The sequence below is a fragment of the Lithobates pipiens genome, unplaced genomic scaffold (genome assembly GCF_037356315.1).
Source record: "Lithobates pipiens isolate NorthernLeopardFrog02 unplaced genomic scaffold, aLitPip1_a1.2 Scaffold_35, whole genome shotgun sequence".
Taxonomy (NCBI): Eukaryota; Metazoa; Chordata; class Amphibia; order Anura; family Ranidae; genus Lithobates; species Lithobates pipiens.
Window position 1 is genome coordinate 14,098,131 of NW_027507811.1, and position 17,690 is coordinate 14,115,820.

The 17,690-nt window shown below is 47.1% G+C and overlaps 3 protein-coding genes across 7 annotated transcripts in view; 1 reads left to right on the forward strand and 2 right to left on the reverse strand.

Moving 5' to 3' along the window:
- Positions 1-17,690, reverse strand: part of LOC143955614 (uncharacterized) — a 347,615-nt gene that overhangs the window by 255,189 nt on the left and 74,736 nt on the right. The window lies entirely within an intron of this gene.
- The window catches only part of LOC143955619 (uncharacterized), a 106,269-nt gene that overhangs the window by 32,562 nt on the left and 56,017 nt on the right, over positions 1-17,690 (forward strand). The gene's annotated exons all lie outside the window — the stretch shown is intronic.
- On the reverse strand, positions 3,942-16,882 carry LOC143955731 (uncharacterized). 3 transcript variants are annotated; one of them, XM_077465852.1, is made up of 6 exons: positions 16,764-16,882; positions 9,233-9,368; positions 8,325-8,559; positions 8,128-8,207; positions 7,930-8,044; positions 3,942-6,303 (listed from the first exon to the last, which is right to left on the reverse strand). In XM_077465852.1, exons 2-6 carry the CDS (start codon positions 9,308-9,310, stop codon positions 5,195-5,197), a joined length of 1,617 nt encoding a protein of 538 aa, XP_077321978.1. In that variant the 5' UTR covers positions 9,311-9,368; positions 16,764-16,882; the 3' UTR covers positions 3,942-5,194. The 3 variants fall into 3 exon arrangements, with proteins under 3 accessions (XP_077321978.1, XP_077321976.1, XP_077321977.1); XM_077465850.1 differs by having other exon boundaries at positions 3,942-6,306; positions 16,764-16,881; XM_077465851.1 differs by having other exon boundaries at positions 3,942-6,306; positions 16,630-16,766.

The following is a 17,690-nucleotide window of genomic DNA, read 5'->3' on the forward strand; positions in this document are numbered from 1 at the left end:
GGAATGTCCGATAATGCATTGCTGTTTGATGACTGGGCAAAGCATGCACCTGGCTTACATGCTTTGGCCAATCACAGCACACTCTGAGTCATAATTGGCCAATCATGGTTCAGGGGGACTAATTCCACGCCTCTACACTATATACAGGGCCGTTACCTAAGCAGCCTCATAATGTGTGGAGTCTGTGGACGGAGATAGATTGAGCTAGGTTAGGAAGGCAGGTTAGTTAGTGGCAGTATATTTGATACATATATATATATATATATATATATATATATATATATAGTGTAGAGTCTATATCCAGTCAGTGCATTTCATATATACAGTCTAGTGTATATATACATGAAGTCTAAATTCAGTGTAGCCTATATATTCAGTCACTGCAGGCAGTGTAGTTTATATTATTGAAGTGGTTAAAGTGGAAGTAAACCCTCCTATCGTTTTCAGTCAAGGAAGCCGCCATCTTGGCCTCTAATGATTCCTCAACTGCCATAATGCTGCACATGTGATCAGTTATGACACCAGCCATTGGATGGTTTGAAAGTTTGGTTGAGAGCACAACCAATGTGAAAGTTACATTCCCGGCATGCCGGAAATGCTCAGAGTTTTTTGAAACAGGGTTTACTCCCGCTTTAAGGAAAGCACTGCGAAAAAAAAATGGCGTGGGGGACCCCCAAATTCCATACCAGGTCCTTCATGCCTTGTATGGATTTTAAGGGGAACCCCACTCCCCCCCCCCCCCCCCCAAAATCCATACCAGACACTTATCCGAACATGCAACCTGGCAGGTCGCAGGAAAAGGGGGGGGGGGGGGAGAGAGAACCGTACCAGGCCACATGCACTCAACATGGGGAGGGTGCTTTGGGGCATCATCCCCACAACCCTTGCTTGTGGGGGGGAGTCTGCGGGCAGGGGGGCTTACCAGAATCTGAAAGCCTTCTTTAATAAGGGGATCCCAGATCATGCCCCCCCCCCTATGTGAATAGGTATCAGGTACATTGTACCCCTATCCATTCACCAAAAAAAAGTGTCAAATTATTTATTTTTTAAATTCCTTTATAAAAATAAAAAAAAAAAGGTGTCCATTCATCTTCAATCATGGCATGGACAGACCCAAAAAATGGAAAAAAAAAAAAAAAGTTCCGCCTCAATGGGAGGCATCCCGCCGACTGCTGTCTTTTTGCGGTGACAGCCGTTATATAGCCAAGGGAGGGGTCACCCGTTTATGTCACCAGGTGGCCCCGCCATTCTCTATATAACAGCTGTCAAAAGCGGAAAAAAACGGCAGTCGGGACGCCTTCCTTGGAGGAAGAGTTTTTCAGTTTTTTTTTCTCTCGGGGCCATTGCACGCTGTGATTGACGATGGATTTACATTGTGGGACACTTTTTGTTTTTTCAATTTTTTCAGGAATTATCAAAAACTGTCTCCTGTCGTTTTACTTTTTTGGTGAATGGGTAGGGGTACATAGTTACATAGTTAGTCAGGTTGAAAAAAGACACAAGTCCATCCAGTTCAACCTTAAAAACAAATAAATAAAATAAAAAATAATCGTACAATCCAGATACCCAATTTTATGCCCACAATTGATCCAGAGGAAGGCGAAAAAAAACCCAGCAGAGCATGCTCCAATTTGCTACAGCAGGGGAAAAAAATTCCTTCCTGATCCCCCAATAGGCGATCGGATTTTCCCTGGATCAACTTTACCTATGTTAGTACCTAGTTACATTATGTACCATCAGGAAAGTATCCAAGCCTTTCTTAAAGCAATCTACTGAACTGGCCAGAACCACCTCTGGCGGGAGTCTATTCCACATTTTCACAGCTCTAACTGTGAAGAAACCTTTCCGTACTTGAAGATGAAATCTCTTTTCCTCTAGACGTAAAGAGTGCCCCCGTGTCCTCTGGGTTGACCGTACAGAGAACAACTCAACACCAAGTTCACTATATGGACCCCTAATGTATTTGAACATGTTGATCATATCCCCCCTTAATCTCCTCTTCTCAAGAGAGAATAAATTTAGTTCCTCTAATCTCTCCTCATAGCTGAGCTCCTCCATGCCTCTTATCAGTTTGGTTGCCCTTCTCTGCACTTTCTCCAGTCCCCCGATATCCTTTTTGAGAACTGGTGCCCAAAACTGAACGGCATATTCCAGGTGAGGTCTTACTAATGATTTGAACAGGGGGGCAAAATTATATCTCTTTCTCTGGAGTCCATACCTCTCTTAATACAAGAAAGGACTTTGCTCGCTTTGCAAACAGCAGCTTGGCATTGCATGTTGTTATTGAGCTTATGGTCTACCAAAACCCCCAGATCCTTCTCCACTATGGATTCCCCCAGTTGTACTCCCCCTAGCATGTATGATGCATGCATATTCTTAGGCCCCAAGTGCATAACTTTACATTTATCAACATTAAACCTCATCTGCCACATAGTCGCCCAATTAGACAGTGTATTGAGGTCGGCTTGTAAATTGGAGACATCCTGTAAAGACGTTATTCCACTGCATATCTCGGTGTCATCTGCAAAGACAGAAATATTACTTTTGATCCCAGACCCAATATCATTTATAAAGATGTTAAAAAGTAAGGGTCCCAGCACTGAACCTTGGGGTACACCACTGATAACCTTAGACCATTCAGAGTAAGAGTCATTAACCACTACTCTCTGAATTCTGTCTTCTAGCCAATTTTCTATCCATTTACAAACTGATATTTCCAAACCAGTAGACTTTACCTTACACATGAGCCGTGTGTGGGGAACTGTATCGAATGCTTTTGCAAAATCCAAGTATACCACGTCCACCGCCACCCCTCTGTCCAAGGTTTTACTTACCTCCTCATAAAAAGAAATCAGATTTGTCTGACAACTTCTGTCTTTCATGAATCCATGTTGTCTGTTGCTTAAAGTGTTTTTGTTCAGCAAGAACTCGTCGATGTGGTCTTTTATTAAACGCTCCAGTATCTTCCCAGCTATAGAAGTTAAGCTAACAGGTCTATAGTTACAATGTACCCCATACCTATTCACGTAGGGGCGGTGGCCGAAACCTTTGGGGCCCCCTTGTGAAAGGGAGCTTCCAGATTCCGATAACCAACCTGCCCACAGACCTCCACAACCACCGGGCAAGGGTTGTGGGGGATGAGGCCCTTGTCCCCATCAACATGGGGAACAGCAAAGCACCCTCCCCATATTGAGGGCATGTGGCCCGCGCTCTCGGCCGCCCACCCCCCCTTTTTCCTCCAGCCTGCCAGGTTACATGCTCCGATAAGGGTCTGGCATGCCTTTTTTTTTTTTTAAATGCTGGTGTGGCGTTCCCCTTAATAGCCATACCAGATCCAAAGTGATCATGTGATGGTGGTCTCCAAACTGCGGCCTGGGGGCCAAATGCGGCCCTTTGCTTGCTTGAATGGCCCTTCGGGCACTATTTTCATTCGCTGATACCAAATATGGAGCAATGGGGCATAATTACACTCCCCCCCCCCCACTGATCCCATTGAAGGGGCACAATTCCTCCCAACGACACCAATAATGAGGAAAATTCCTTCCAATGACACCAATGATAGGGCACAATTTCTCCCAATGACACCAACAATAAGGCCCAATGACACAAATGATAGGACACAATTCCAAAGGACACCAAGTATGGGGCATAAGTCCTCCCACTGACACCACCAAAGATGGGGCTTTTTTCTTTCCCCCACTTACATTGGGACCTTTTCTACTCCTAATGGCCATAGTCTGCCCCCCCCCTCCCCCAAAAAAAGTCTGAAGGAGTCTGAGGAGCAAAGATTATTATTCTCTCTGCACAGGGAGTCGCCCCTGAAAATGTTACTCTACAGGCTGCAGATGAGAAGCGATTCAGGAACTTTGGTGTGAATCGCTCGGAGATGCTCCAGGCCTTGGGATCATTAGGACAATAATAAAGGATTAAACCACAAGTCCTATAGTTTACCAAAATTTATTAAAATTTAATGTATTTATATGTTGAACCAACACATTCCACAGTCCCCACGTAGGGATGCCGGAACCACAGTCTTTGCCCCAGAGGAGCTTGCAATGTAAGGTCCCCACCATGGTAATACTGACACACGTGGACAGTAGGACCAAAAATGGACCAAACCATTTGACCTAGAGGCCTCACAAACATGGGACTAACCTGTGAAAGGCCCTGGTGGAAGCTGCCCCCAGGGCCCCAGTGCATGCAAAAGGCAAGAACTCAGACTGCTAAGCCATCACACTGCCTTGGCTCTATAGACATTCCTGATATCCCAGAATCCCCCGGACAAGGCATTACTGTGCAGTATAGTCACTGGATACAAAGCCCGAGCTCTACTGCTTTATAAAGTAGTCTGCAGCTGAAGACCAGTGCAATGACAAATGCTAGCCGGCAACTCTGTGTGCTCCAAAGTTCAAGTCTTTATTGCTACACGTCAAATACATAGTATAAACGTCGAACGCGTTTCGTCCCTAGCCACTTGATGCCAAATCACGTACATGTACCTGACTGGCTTCAAGTGGTTATACTGTTGTTAAGGCTGCAGCTGTAGGCCATAACTCCTGTATTTATTTATTTTTTTCCTTTAATTCTTTATTTTTTTGCAGGAATACATAACATAGGTTATTAGTAATGCTTACGTATAATTACTTATATATTTTCTTTTTTACAGCCAGCGATGCTTTTTCATCTAAAAAGCGATCCTAGCGGCTGATTAGCCACTGGATTGCATTTACAAGTGGTAAGGGGGGACCCCCCTCCCCTACTGCCACCCATCGCCACTGCTCTGGGCTCTCCCCATTGATCGGGAATCTGGTCTGGGTGTATATAAATAATATGTTTGGAGGCTCTAAGTAATTGTCTAGCAAAAAAATTCAGATTTTTACTTGTAACCAATAAAGACTTGAACTTTGGAGTACACCGAGTTGCCGGCTAACATTCGTCATCACTGTGGTGTAACAGAGCCGAGGTCACATCACCACCCAGTAGCTTTCATAAAATTAGCCCATTTTTGGTGTTTTCTTTGGACCCTGACCTACAGCAGTGTCTGCAATGGAGGATAGGGTTTACACACCACCTCCTAGCAGCTGAAGGTCAGTCTCTTATTGTTTATATTTTACAGGTTGCTTTGTGAATTGTGTTTTTGGCCAGGAGGAGTCTTCTTTGGATGAAACACCCTACAAATAAAGTTTTCCCTTTTTCAGTGAGTGTGAGTTCTCTGATGGTTGAGAAGGTTGGCCTTCTGTGCGAAGGTTTTGCCGCAGGTCGTGCAGGGGAAAGGTTTGACGTCCCTGTGGATCCTCTGGTGGATGGTGAGGTCAGATCGGTGCTTGAAGCACTTCCCACACTCCGGGCAGGGGTAAGGCCTCAGGCCTGAGTGGATCCTCAGGTGCCGGACCAGGTCTGACTTGAACCGGAAACACTTGCCGCATTCGGGGCATGGGAAAGGTTTCTCGCCTGTGTGAATCTTGCGGTGCTCGGCGAGGTGGGACTTGTGGCGGAAATACTTCCCGCACTCGGGACAAGGGAAGGGCTTTTCCTGGGAGTGAAAGCGCTGGTGCGCCACGAGGATGGACTTCCGGGAGAAAGATTTGCCGCACTCGGTGCAAGGGAAAGGGCGCTCGCCCGTGTGAGTCCTTAGGTGCTTGGTGAGGATGGACTTCTGGCTGAAGCACTTCCCGCAGTAGTCACAGGGAAACGGCCTTTCGCCATTGTGGACTCTGTGGTGCTGATTAAGGACTGATTTCTGGGCAAAGCATTTGCCGCACTCTGAGCAGGTAAAAGGCCGCTCCCCGGTGTGGGTCCGACGGTGGCGGACAAGGTCCGACTTGTGGGAGAAGCTCCTCCAGCACTCCGAGCAAGGAAAGGGACGCTCAATGGTATGAATCTTCTGGTGCTCCTCCAGGTCTGGTTTCTGGGCGAAGCGCTTGCCACACTCTGGACAAGAAAAGGGCCTCTCTATCAGGGTAATCTGCTGAGTCGGCTTTACGCTTTTATCAGAGTCACAATGTTGAAGGCCTTTGTTCCAACCCAATGACCTGCTGAGAGAAGACTCCTTGGGGTGAGAGGGATCCTGGGATATTTCTTCTTTGTGATGGACATCTGAGGTGATGGTGTTTGATATATCAGGGGAAGGTTCTTCTTTGGGTTTTGAAGAATCTGATAATCGATTCATACTATGAAGTCCCTGATGTAGATTTGTGGTAAAGTGGTTTTCTTCTGAAGACTCTTGTGTGACATCATCTTCTGTCTTACACTCTGAAGATAAGAAGGGCTGTTCTTCAGAGCGGTTCTCCGTGTTAACTCCATCTGCTGGAAAAAGAAAAAAGACCAACGGTCATTTGAAAAGAGAAGAAGAAGAGCATCTGTCATTTGGGAAGAGAAGAAGAACAACGGTCATTTGGGAAGAGAAGACGACCAGCTGTCATTTGGGAAGAGAAGACGACCAGCTGTCATTTGGGAAGAGAAGACGACCAGCTGTCATTTGGGAAGAGAAGACGACCAGCTGTCATTTGGGAAGAGAAGACGACCAGCTGTCATTTGGGAAGAGAAGACGACCAACCGTCATTTGGGAAGAGAAGACGACCAACCGTCAATGGGGAAGAGAAGACGACCAACCGTCAATGGGGAAGAGAAGACGACCAACCGTCAATGGGGAAGAGAAGACGACCAACCGTCAATGGGGAAGAGAAGACGACCAACCGTCAATGGGGAAGAGAAGACGACCAACCGTCAATGGGGAAGAGAAGACGACCAACCGTCAATGGGGAAGAGAAGACGACCAACCGTCAATGGGGAAGAGAAGACGACCAACCGTCAATGGGGAAGAGAAGACGACCAACCGTCAATGGGGAAGAGAAGACGACCAACTGTCTTTTGCTGCTAGAAAAAGTCATTGGTGACATTAAACATCATACTCAGAAAGTTCTCAGGGACTGGTAAATTGTGTGTTTGGACTCCTTACCATTTGGTTTTACTCTTGTACAGGCGTGATAAAGTCAAAAACAGCTATAGAGAGAAGTCTACACCGGCATTGTAGGACAAGTTGGGAGTTCAATCACTAGATTACACTAATAATCTGATTTTACCCAACATTTTGGTGACCTGTGGATGAACTTGAGGACCTTGGAGCTTCACTAGAAAAACCAAGATACTCTTTTTGACCACTCTTAAAGAATGGTCCCATAAACTTGACTTTTGGAACCTTGTTGGAGCCCATGTTGAACTACAACCAGTAAATTGAAGTAACCGTGCGCATACAAAATATCAGGAAAGATCTGTTAAGTTGGTAAAGCCTACAAAAGAATATCATTTTGGCATTAAGATGGGGGAGATGTTCTACCTATGATGAAGACTCATCTGCAAGACAACATTTGTCATTGTCACTGATGTAGCTATGATAGATGCCACCTGGTCATTAGGTCAGATGTCAGCAATGTGGGCACTGAGGTTGAACTTCTGTTATCTTCTGATAAGATAATGGTATTGATAACTTCAGTTATATGTGTGTGAATACTGGAAGCGTGCAAGAAGGCAAGAGATTCCAGAGAGAAACCTGTAGAGTGTTTTTGAGTTGTAGGTGGTTGGAGGTGATACATTTGGCCTTCTAAGGTTGTGACCGGTAAAAGAAATTCAGAGATGAAGGACTCCATCATAGGTTCTTCTGAGATGGACAAGACTCAAGAATGGCAAAATCATCAGCACACGTCACTGACTAAACAAGAAGGATGTATACATTTTATCACCAATGAAGGACTTTGGGGACCTGCACTAATGTATGGAATTAATCAATTCATGCAACAGGTGGCACACCACGAAAAGTTGTAAGGGCAACAAACAAGACTCCATGAAAGAAGAATGAGCAGCTGGGGATTGTCGTGAAGATGAAACAAGACGAATCACAGAAAATCAGAAAAAGTCACATTCATTGCTCACCTGTGCCGATCTCCAAAGGAATGTCCTCAGCCTTACATGGTTTATAGACCACCGAATAGGCCTCTTTTACTTCCTCCTCTATATCTTCTACTTTAATATCAAGAAGAAGTTCACTCTAAGATGACAAATTTAACAACAATGAATTGTGACCTACAGCATACAGGAACTCCAAGTTTGACAAGCTGGTATTCCACTTACCCGAGGGATGGTGTGATTTTCCCGTGTAGAATCCAGAGGACGGGGACATCTCTCTGGTGGGTTCCCATTACTGGATCCATCTGTAGGAAACACACACACTGACTGAATACATTGTTTCTATGTGTTTATCAGATGATGGGGGATCTAGGTGGAGCCTCCGTACTGCTCTCTCCTTTTACAATAAAGTCTCCTCTTACCCGGTGATGGAAAGGTTTGGCAATTTTCAGTCTTCACATCCTTATGGAGGTCTTTACCATCTTCTAAACATCCCCAACGCTCTCTTTTCAGCAGCTCAATAATCCTGTTGGTGAGTTCTAGAATCTTTAGCTCCTTATTCTTTTCGGCTGTGTGATCCATGGAGGAGTTTTGTCCTCCCGACAAATATTTTACACGTGTAACACATTCGCCTGACTTTTTCATAATCATATAATCCTAAAAAAAAAAAAAAATCAAGAAAGAAAGGGAACATATAAATATGGTTACCCATACCATAGGACATCTCCGGAATATGTGACCTCCCCACCCAACCCAGGATCTGCCTCACCTCTCAGAAATATGTCACCCCTCCACCCGACCCAACCTAGGACCCTTCTCATCTCTCCGATCAGGTCTGGGTTTTATTAGAGATAAGAGTGATGTCATGTGACCTCCCAGAATCCTCCTCACCTCTCCCGTCAGGTCTGTCTTTTATTAATAGAGATAAGAGTGATGTCATGTGACCTCCCAGAATCCTCCTCACCTCTCCCGTCAGGTCTGTCTTTTATTAATAGAGATAAGAGTGATGTCATGTGACCTTCCCGGAATCCTCCTCACCTCTCCGGTCAGGTCCGTGTTTTATTAATAGAGATAAGAGTCATGTCATGTGACCCTCCGGAATCCTCCTCACCTCTCCGGTCAGGTCTGTGTTTTATTAATAGAGATAAGAGTGATGTCATGTGACCTCCCAGAATCCTCCTCACCTCTCCGGTCAGGTCTGTGTTTTATTAATAGAGATAAGAGTGATGTCATGTGACCTCCCAGAATCCTCCTCACCTCTCCGGTCAGGTCTGTGTTTTATTAATAGAGATAAGAGTGATGTCATGTGACCTCCCAGAATCCTCCTCACCTCTCCAGACAGCAGGTAGATGATCTCCAGTGTGAGGTTTAATATCTTTTCTGTCACGTAACTCCGGTTGTTGTCCATCTCGAGGACTTGGAGTGTGGTGTCCGGTCAAGGTGGGAGTCTTGTGTCCCGCTGCCTCCTGGGTACATATACAGTCAATGTTACAAATTAAAGAACGTTTTTTGCATTTCTCTGCAAAGTTTTGTGCACTTTTCTACTCTAATTTCCTGGGCAGATAACGTGGGGCAATGACCTCCATAAAAGAAATGGACAACAATAACCATTTGATTTTAGAAAGTTGGAGAAGTGTGAGAATCTCGTCAGATCTGTGTCTGAGGGATATCCCCTTACGTCCTGTCCCAGTGGCCAGTTCCGAACCAATTTGCAGATTTGTGGGACAGCAAATCTGGGATGAGCTCCATGTAGAAGTTCCTTCTCAACATCAGATTATTATTGCATAGTCATAATGAGTAAAAACTACAACTAAAACTGTCTGATTGGACAATGGACGGTCACGGGACATGTTTCAGAGAGGGCAATGGGCAATAAGAACACACATAAGTGGACCATCCTATTTCCTAATGCAGGAAATAATGACTTCTAGGAGGGTCACAAAGAGGTTCCATGGTGTTACAAGAACCTTTACAAGAGCTCTTCAGATGGTGGACATGCTCACCACGACTGTAGTAGTAACCCATTACATATGATTGGGACAAGTCTAAGTCATACATGGTCAGGATGATTTCCATGGGGCTGATAGGCAATAAGTAGCTGGAACATGCGAAGGAATGACCTGTCCTTTTCCCCACAGCAGCAAATGGAATGACTTCTAGATGACCACAGAGAGGTTCCAAGGTGTTAGAGGAACCTTTGCAAGAGGTGGAAATGTTTACCACAGCTGGAGTAGTGACCCATCACAGATGATGAAGACAAGTCTAGGTCATGCGTTGTCAGGATGATTTCCCTCTCTTTCTTTTGGAGAAGGTCTGTCCCACTCCCCAAAGCAGCAAAACGAATAAATTCTAGATGACCGCAGAGAGGCTCCAAGGTGTTGGTAGAACCTCTGTAACAACTCTTATACTGAAAGAGCTCACCACAGCTGGAGTAGTAACTAGTCAAAAAAGACTGGGACAGGTCTAGGTCATGTGTGGTCAACAGGGCCGCCATCAGGGGGGGTACAGCCCACACACTTGCAAGGGGCCCGAGAGACAGCAGAAAACACCAGAAACAGCAGCGCCTTCCAAGTAAGAAATAACGTACAACTGAAGAGGAACAAGGGTGGGGTGGTGTACATGTGTGTGTCTGTGTACATATGTGTGTGCCTATGTGAATGTGTACATGTGTGTGTCTGTGTACATATGTGTGTGCCTATGTGAATGTGTACATGTGTGTGTCTGTGTACATATGTGTGTGTGTGTGTGTATGTTTGTGCCTGTGTGCATGTGTGTGTCTGTGTACATATATGTGTGTGTATGTTTGTGCCTGTGTACATGTGTGTGTCTGTGTACATATGTGTGTGTGTCTATGTGCATGTGTACATATGTGTGTGTGTGTGTATGTTTGTGCATGTGTGTGTGTCTGTGTACATATATATGTGTGTGTGTATGTTTGTGCATGTGTGTGTCTGTGTACATGTGTGTGCCAGTGCATGTGTACATATGTGTGTGCCTGTGTACATGTGTGAGGGGGGCTGAGAGTGTACAGGTGTTGGGGGGGGCTGCGAGCGTACGGGTGTTGGGGGGGCTGCGAGCGTACAGGTGTTGGGGGGGGCTGCGAGCGTACGGGTGTTGGGGGGGGCTGCGAGCGTACGGGTGTTGGGGGGGGCTGCGAGCGTACGGGTGTTGGGGGGGGCTGCGAGCGTACGGGTGTTGGGGGGGGCTGCGAGCGTACGGGTGTTGGGGGGGGCTGCGAGCGTACAGGTGTTGGGGGGGTTGCGAGCATACAGGTGTTGGGGGGGCTGCGAGCGTACAGGTGTTGGGGGGGCTGCGAGCGTACAGGTGTTGGGGGGGCTGCGAGCGTACAGGTGTTGGGGGGGGCTGCGAGCGTACAGGTGTTGGGGGGGGGCTGCGAGCGTACAGGTGTTGGGGGGGGGCTGCGAGCGTACAGGTGTTGGGGGGGCTGCGAGCGTACAGGTGTTGGGGGGGCTGCGAGCGTACAGGTGTTGGGGGGGCTGCGAGCGTACAGGTGTTGGGGGGCTGCGAGCGTACAGGTGTTGGGGGGGCTGCGAGCGTACAGCTGCTGGTTTGGGATGTCTCTTTTGGGCAAAATATAAATATGAAAGCACTGATGACTTATAATACACTGTTCATTTTCATATATGACGTTGTAAGTGCTAAAAAATGGCTAGTGGGTGGATTTGGTGGGACAGCCAGTGTGGAATGTTGGCGGTCAGGCCTGGGGTGGCCAGGCCTAAAGCTGTCTAAGGGGCCCCACAATTTCTGATGGCTGCCCTGGTGGTCAGCATTATTTCCCTCTTAGCCCTTGTACACACGATCGGAGATTCCGATGGAATGTGTCCGATCGGTGCGTTTTGTCGGATATTCCGACTGTGTGTGGTCTGCATGAGACTGTTTCCGTCAGAATATCCGTCGGACCAAATTTTCCAACTTGCCGGAAATATTTTCCGACAACATGCTCCGATCGGATATACTCCCATCATGTGTAGAGAATTCCGATCGGACAAAGTGCCACGCATTGCTCAGATCAAATTCCTACACCAAAGCTATTGGCTACTAGCCTGAATGTAGTCCCGTCGTAACGAAATAACGTCATCACGTTCTGAACGATCGGATTTTCCGACAACTTCGTCCGACCGTGTGTATGCAACAGTTTCGGACAAAATCCGTCGGACAAAATCCGACGGATTTGGTTGTCGGAATCTCCGATTGTGTGTACAAGGGCTTTGTCTTTCAGAGGGGGCGATAGACAATACGAACCTGGTATGTACAGGGGGGAGTGGTCTTTCCTGTTCCCCAAAAAAGCAAAGGGAATAACTTCTAGATGACCACAGAGAGGTTCCAAGGTGTTGGAGAAACCTCCGCAAGAGGTGCAAATGCTTACCACAGGTGGAGTAGTGACCGGTCACAGATGATTAAGACAAATCTAGGTCATGTGTGGTCAGGTTGCCCTCATATTTTATTCCCCAACCACTTTTTAAAGCACTACAGTGCCTTGCAAAAGTATTCACCCCCCTTGGCTTTTTACCTATTTTGTTACATTACAGCCTTTAGTTCAATGTTTTTTTTTAAATCTGAATTATATGTGATGGATCAGAACACAATAGTCTAAGTTGGGGAAGTAAAATTAGAAAAATATATACATAAAACTATTTTTCAGAAATAAAAATCTATGTGCGTATGTATTCACCCCCTTTGTTATGAAGCCCATAAACAAAACTCTGGTGCAACCAATTACCTTGAACTAGTGAAATGACGTCCACCTGTGTGCAATCTAAGTGTCACATGATCTGTCATTACAAAGACACACCTTTTTGAAAGGCCCCAGAGGCGGCAACACCTAATCAAGAGGCACCACTAACCAAACTCTGCCATGAAGACCAAGGAACTCTCCACACAAGTAAGGGACAATGTTGTTGAGAAGTACAAGTCAGGGTTGGGTTATAAAAAAAAAATACCCAAATCTTTGATGATCCCTAGGAGCACCATGAAATCTATCATAACCAAAAATGGAAAGAACATGGCACAACAGCAAACCTGCCAAGAGACGGCGGCCCACCAAAACTCACGGAGTGGGCAAGGAGGGCATTAATCAGAGAGGCGGCACAGAGACCTAAGGTAACCCTGGAGGAGCTGCAGAGTTCCACAGCAGAGACCGGAGTATCTGTACATAGGACGACAATAAGCCGTACGCTCCATAGAGTTGGGCTTTATGGCAGAGTGGCCAGAAGAAAGCCATTACTTTCATTAAAAAAAACAAAATGGCGCGTTTTGAGTTTGCGAAAAAAAGGCATGTGGGAGACTCCCAAAATGTATGGAGGAAGGTGCTCTGCTCTGATGAGACTAAAATTTTACTTTTTGGCCATCAAAGAAAACGCTATGTCTGGCACAAACCCAACACATCACATCACCCAAAGAACACCATCATCCCCACTGTGAAACATGGTGGTGGCGTCATCATGCTGTGGGGATGTTTTTCAGCAGCCGGGACTGGGAAACTGGTCAGAGTTGAGGGTAGGGTTGCCACCTCATCCCTTTAAACCCGAACACATATTAATTAAACGGGTTCTGTGACTAATTAAGGTGGTCATTAAACTCACTTGGTGCCTTATCTGCATTTAATTAGCCTCAGAAACCATGTAATTAAAAAGGTGTTTGGGTTTAAAGGGATGAGGTGGCAACTCTAGTTGAGGGAAAGATGGATGGTGCTAAATACAGGGATTTTCTTGAGCAAAACCTGTAGCACTCTGCGTGTGATTTGAGGCCTAGGACGGAGGTTCACCTTCCAGCAGGACAATGACCCCAAACACACTGCTAAAGCAACACATTAAGGGGAAACATGGAAATGTGTTTGGAATGGCCTAGTCAAAGCTCAGACCTCAATCAAATAGAAAATCTGTGGTCAGACTTAAATATTACGGTTCACAAGCGCAAACCAGTGCCGGGACAAGGTCATTCGGTGCCCAGGGCAAAGATGAAAAACTGCACCCTTGCCCCCCCACCCCACCCCGCTGTGAAAAGCTACAGCGCCTACAGACGATGGGATCTATACTAATGCATCAGTGACGGTGCATTAACCCCCTTGCTGCTGCATATTACCAATACCATTGCTAATTAAGCAAACTCCCATCAGAGACTTCAGACATGATATAAGATAAGAGATGGTTAGAGACTGAGGACATGACACAGGGGATGGTCAGAGACTGCCGACATGATACAAGAGATCAATGCAGTCTCACCAGTGCCCATCAATGCCATCTCACTGCGCTCATCAATGGCGTCTCACTGCGCCCATCAATGGCATCTCACTGCGCCCATAATCACAGGCTTTCTGTGACCATACTTGCAGCCTCTAGGTTCACATAATCGCAGCCTCTCTGTAACCATAATCACCGCCTCTAGGTACCCATACTCGCAGGCTCTAGGTGCCCATAATCACAGCCTCTAGGTACCCATACTCGCAGGCTCTAGGTGCCCATAATCACCGCCTCTAGGTACCCATACTCGCAGGCTCTAGGTGCCCATAATCACAGCCTCTAGGTGGCCATAATCACAGCCCCTCTGTGACCATAATCGCCGCCTCACTGGGACCATACTCGCAGCCTCTAGGTGCACATGCTTGCAGCCTCACTGTGACCATAATCGCAGCCTCTAGGTGCCCATACTCGCAGCCTCTAGGTGCACATGCTCGCAGCCTCACTGTGACCATAATCGCAGCCTCTAGGTGCCCATACTCGCAGCCTCTAGGTGCACATGCTCGCAGCCTCACTGTGACCATAATCGCAGCCTCTAGGTGCACATGCTCGCAGCCTCACTGTGACCATAATCGCAGCCTCTAGGTGCCCATACTCACAGCCTCTAGGTGCACATGCTCGCAGCCTCACTGTGACCATAATCGCAGCCTCTAGGTACACATACTCGCAGCCTTACTGTGACCATAATCACAACCTCTAGGTGCACATACTCGCAGCCTCACTGGGACCATAATCGCAGCCTCTAGGTGCCCATACTCGCAGCCTCTAGGTGCACATGCTCGCAGCCTCACTGTGACCATAATCGCAGCCTCTAGGTGCACATACTCGCAGCCTCACTGTGACCATAATCGCAGCCTCTAGGTGCCCATACTCGCAGCCTCTAGGTGGCCATTATCGCAGCCTCTAGGTGCACATACTCGCAGCCTCACTGTGACCATAATCGCAGCCTCTCAGTGCCCATAATAGCAGAATCACTGTGTCCATAATCGCAGCCTCACTTTGCCTATGAATGCAGACTCACCATAGCCTGCCCTGGATTACACATCTCCTGCAGCACTGTGTGCCACACGCTGTGTGTGTGTTGAGCGGCACTATAACAAAGTCCCGCCCCCCTAGACCAGCTCATGTGATAGGCGGAACATAGATTCAATCTGCTACCACATGAGCTGGTGTTCTGGCAGATAGTGTCCTGCCATCATATAGTGTCTGCCCCGTACTACGCATGCGCAGTACGGGGCAGAAGAAGCTTTGGAAAATCTCCGAAGATGAACGGCGCCTGCGCCATGAGTGGAGGTGGTAGCCCCACCATCCAAATGGGCATAGGGTTGCGAAAATTAGAGGGCCCCTCGCGGGCGAGCTTCACTCGCCTCGCTGCGCTCGGCTCTTTTATATTCCAACTCTATGTCCACTTGGATGGTGGGGCTAGAACCTGGACTCACGGCGCAGGCGCCGTTCATCCTCAGCTATTTTCAGAATCTGTGTGTGCTGTGTACCGCGCATGCGCAGTACACAGCGGACACTATCCAATGGGGGACCATACATGATAGGACACTGGTCTAAGGGAGCGGGACCTTGTTACGGCGCTGCCAAACACACACAGATCCAGCTCCCCGACACACGGCGCTCCCGGCGCTGTGCGACACACAAGAGGAGGAGGTGGGAGGACAGGCAGACTGTAGCGTGGCCTCTACTGCGCCTCCTTCCTCCAGTAAATGGTCCCGCCCAGGGCATCCGTCCCTTCTGCCCACCCCTTGTACCGGCTCCGGCGCAAACCATCCAACTTGAAGGAGCTGGGAGCAGTTTTGCAAGGAGGAACGGGCAAAAATCCAGGTGGTAAGACGTGGCAAGCTCATAGAGCAGAGTTTCTCAACCAGGGTTCCTCCAGAGGTTGGTGGGGGTTCCTTGAGCAATGACCAATTTTTGCCTCGCAGATAAGTTCCCATCTACACCAATGATCTTTTTAGCTATCTGTGGTGGTGGTGGTGGGGTCGGGGGGATGGGGGGATTCTTCCAGAAGACCACAGATGTAAGAAGCGCTCTTCCACTGACCATGCCACCAATGTATCACGAGTTGTAGATATAGACGTTTTTAACAGGAGTTCCCTGAGACCGAAAGGTTATTTCAAGGGTTCCTCCATGTTGAGAAAGCCTATCATAGAGACTTATCCAAAGCGACTTGGAGCTGCGATCGCCGCAAAAGGCGGATCTACAAATGATCGACTTTGTCCTATTTGCTGTTTGCTTCACAATAAAAAGAAAAACAACATCTTCGAAGTTGTGGTCACGTTCTTTAAATTTAAATGATGCAAATCCTCAAAACAATCCATGTTAATTCCAGGTTGTGAGGCAACAAAACACGAAAAATGGCAAGGGGGGGGTGAATACTTTTGCAAGGCACTGGATTTATTACGCACCCTCTAAACCGTGTCCACTAAAAAGAGGGGGACCATCGGAAAAAAAAAAGCATTACCACTGTACTCCAATCCAGAGACTTCCAGGAGGAAACGATGTCAAAATGTGACCGTAGAAAAGAATGGCGTCACGGGGTGGTGGGGGGGATCGGCGTGTGGGATAGGGATGAGGCTCACGCCTCTGGATACATACCTCTCTCCCTCTCGGTGATCCGGGCTTTGTTTGATGACACAGTGACATTCAGAGGGAGGGTGGGAGGAGGAGCAAAGGATTCTGGGAAGTGTAGTTTAGCAGGAAGGGGGGGAGGGGCAGCATGGCTTCTGGTGTTACAATGTGTCTACACAAGGTTCTCCTCTTCTGATGTTTAGGAAGTCCTTGTTCTCCTCTTCTGATGTTTAGAAAGTCCTTGCTCACCTCTTCTGATGTTTAGGAAGTCCTTGTTCTCCTCTTCTGATGTTTAGGAAGTCCTTGTTCTCTTCTGATGTTTAGGAAGTCCTTGTTCTCGTCTGATGTTTAGGAAGTCCTTGTTCTCCTCTTCTGATGTTTAGGAAGTCCTTGTTCTCGTCTGATGTTTAGGAAGTCCTTGTTCTCGTCTGATGTTTAGGAAGTCCATGCTCACCTCTTCTAATGCTTAGGAAGTCCTTGTTCTCTTCTGATGTTTAGGAAGTGCTTGTTCTTTCCTGATGTTTAGGAAGTCCATGCTCACCTCTTCTGATGTTTAGAAAGTACTTGCTCTCCTCTTCTGATGTTTAGGAAGTCCATGCTCACCTCTTCTAATGCTTAGGAAGTCCTTGTTCTCTTCTGATGTTTAGGAAGTCCTTGTTCTTTCCTGATGTTTAGGAAGTCCATGCTCACCTCTTCTGATGTTTAGAAAGTACTTGCTCTCCTCTTCTGATGTTTAGGAAGTCCTTGCTCACCTCTTCTGATGTTTAGGAAGTCCTTGCTCACCTCTTCTGATGTTTAGGAAGTCCTTGCTCACCTCTTCTGATGTTTAGGAACTCCTTGTTCTCTTCTGATGTTTAGGAAGTCCTTGTTCTCTTCTGATGTTTAGGAAGTCCTTGCTCTCCTCTTCTGATGTTTAGGAAGTCCTTGCTCTCCTCTTCTGATGTTTAGGAAGTC

Excerpts from the sequence above, each read along its gene's own strand:
- LOC143955731 (XM_077465850.1), bottom strand. The coding sequence starts at position 9,310 with ATGGACAACAACCGGAGTTACGTGACAGAAAAGATATTAAACCTCACA. Across the intron at positions 8,560-9,232 it reads TCTACCTGCTGTCTGGAGAG|GATTATATGATTATGAAAAA; the intron begins GTGAGGAGGATT and ends TTTTTTTTTTAG. Across the intron at positions 8,045-8,127 it reads AAAATCACACCATCCCTCGG|AGTGAACTTCTTCTTGATAT; the intron begins GTAAGTGGAATA and ends TTGTCATCTTAG.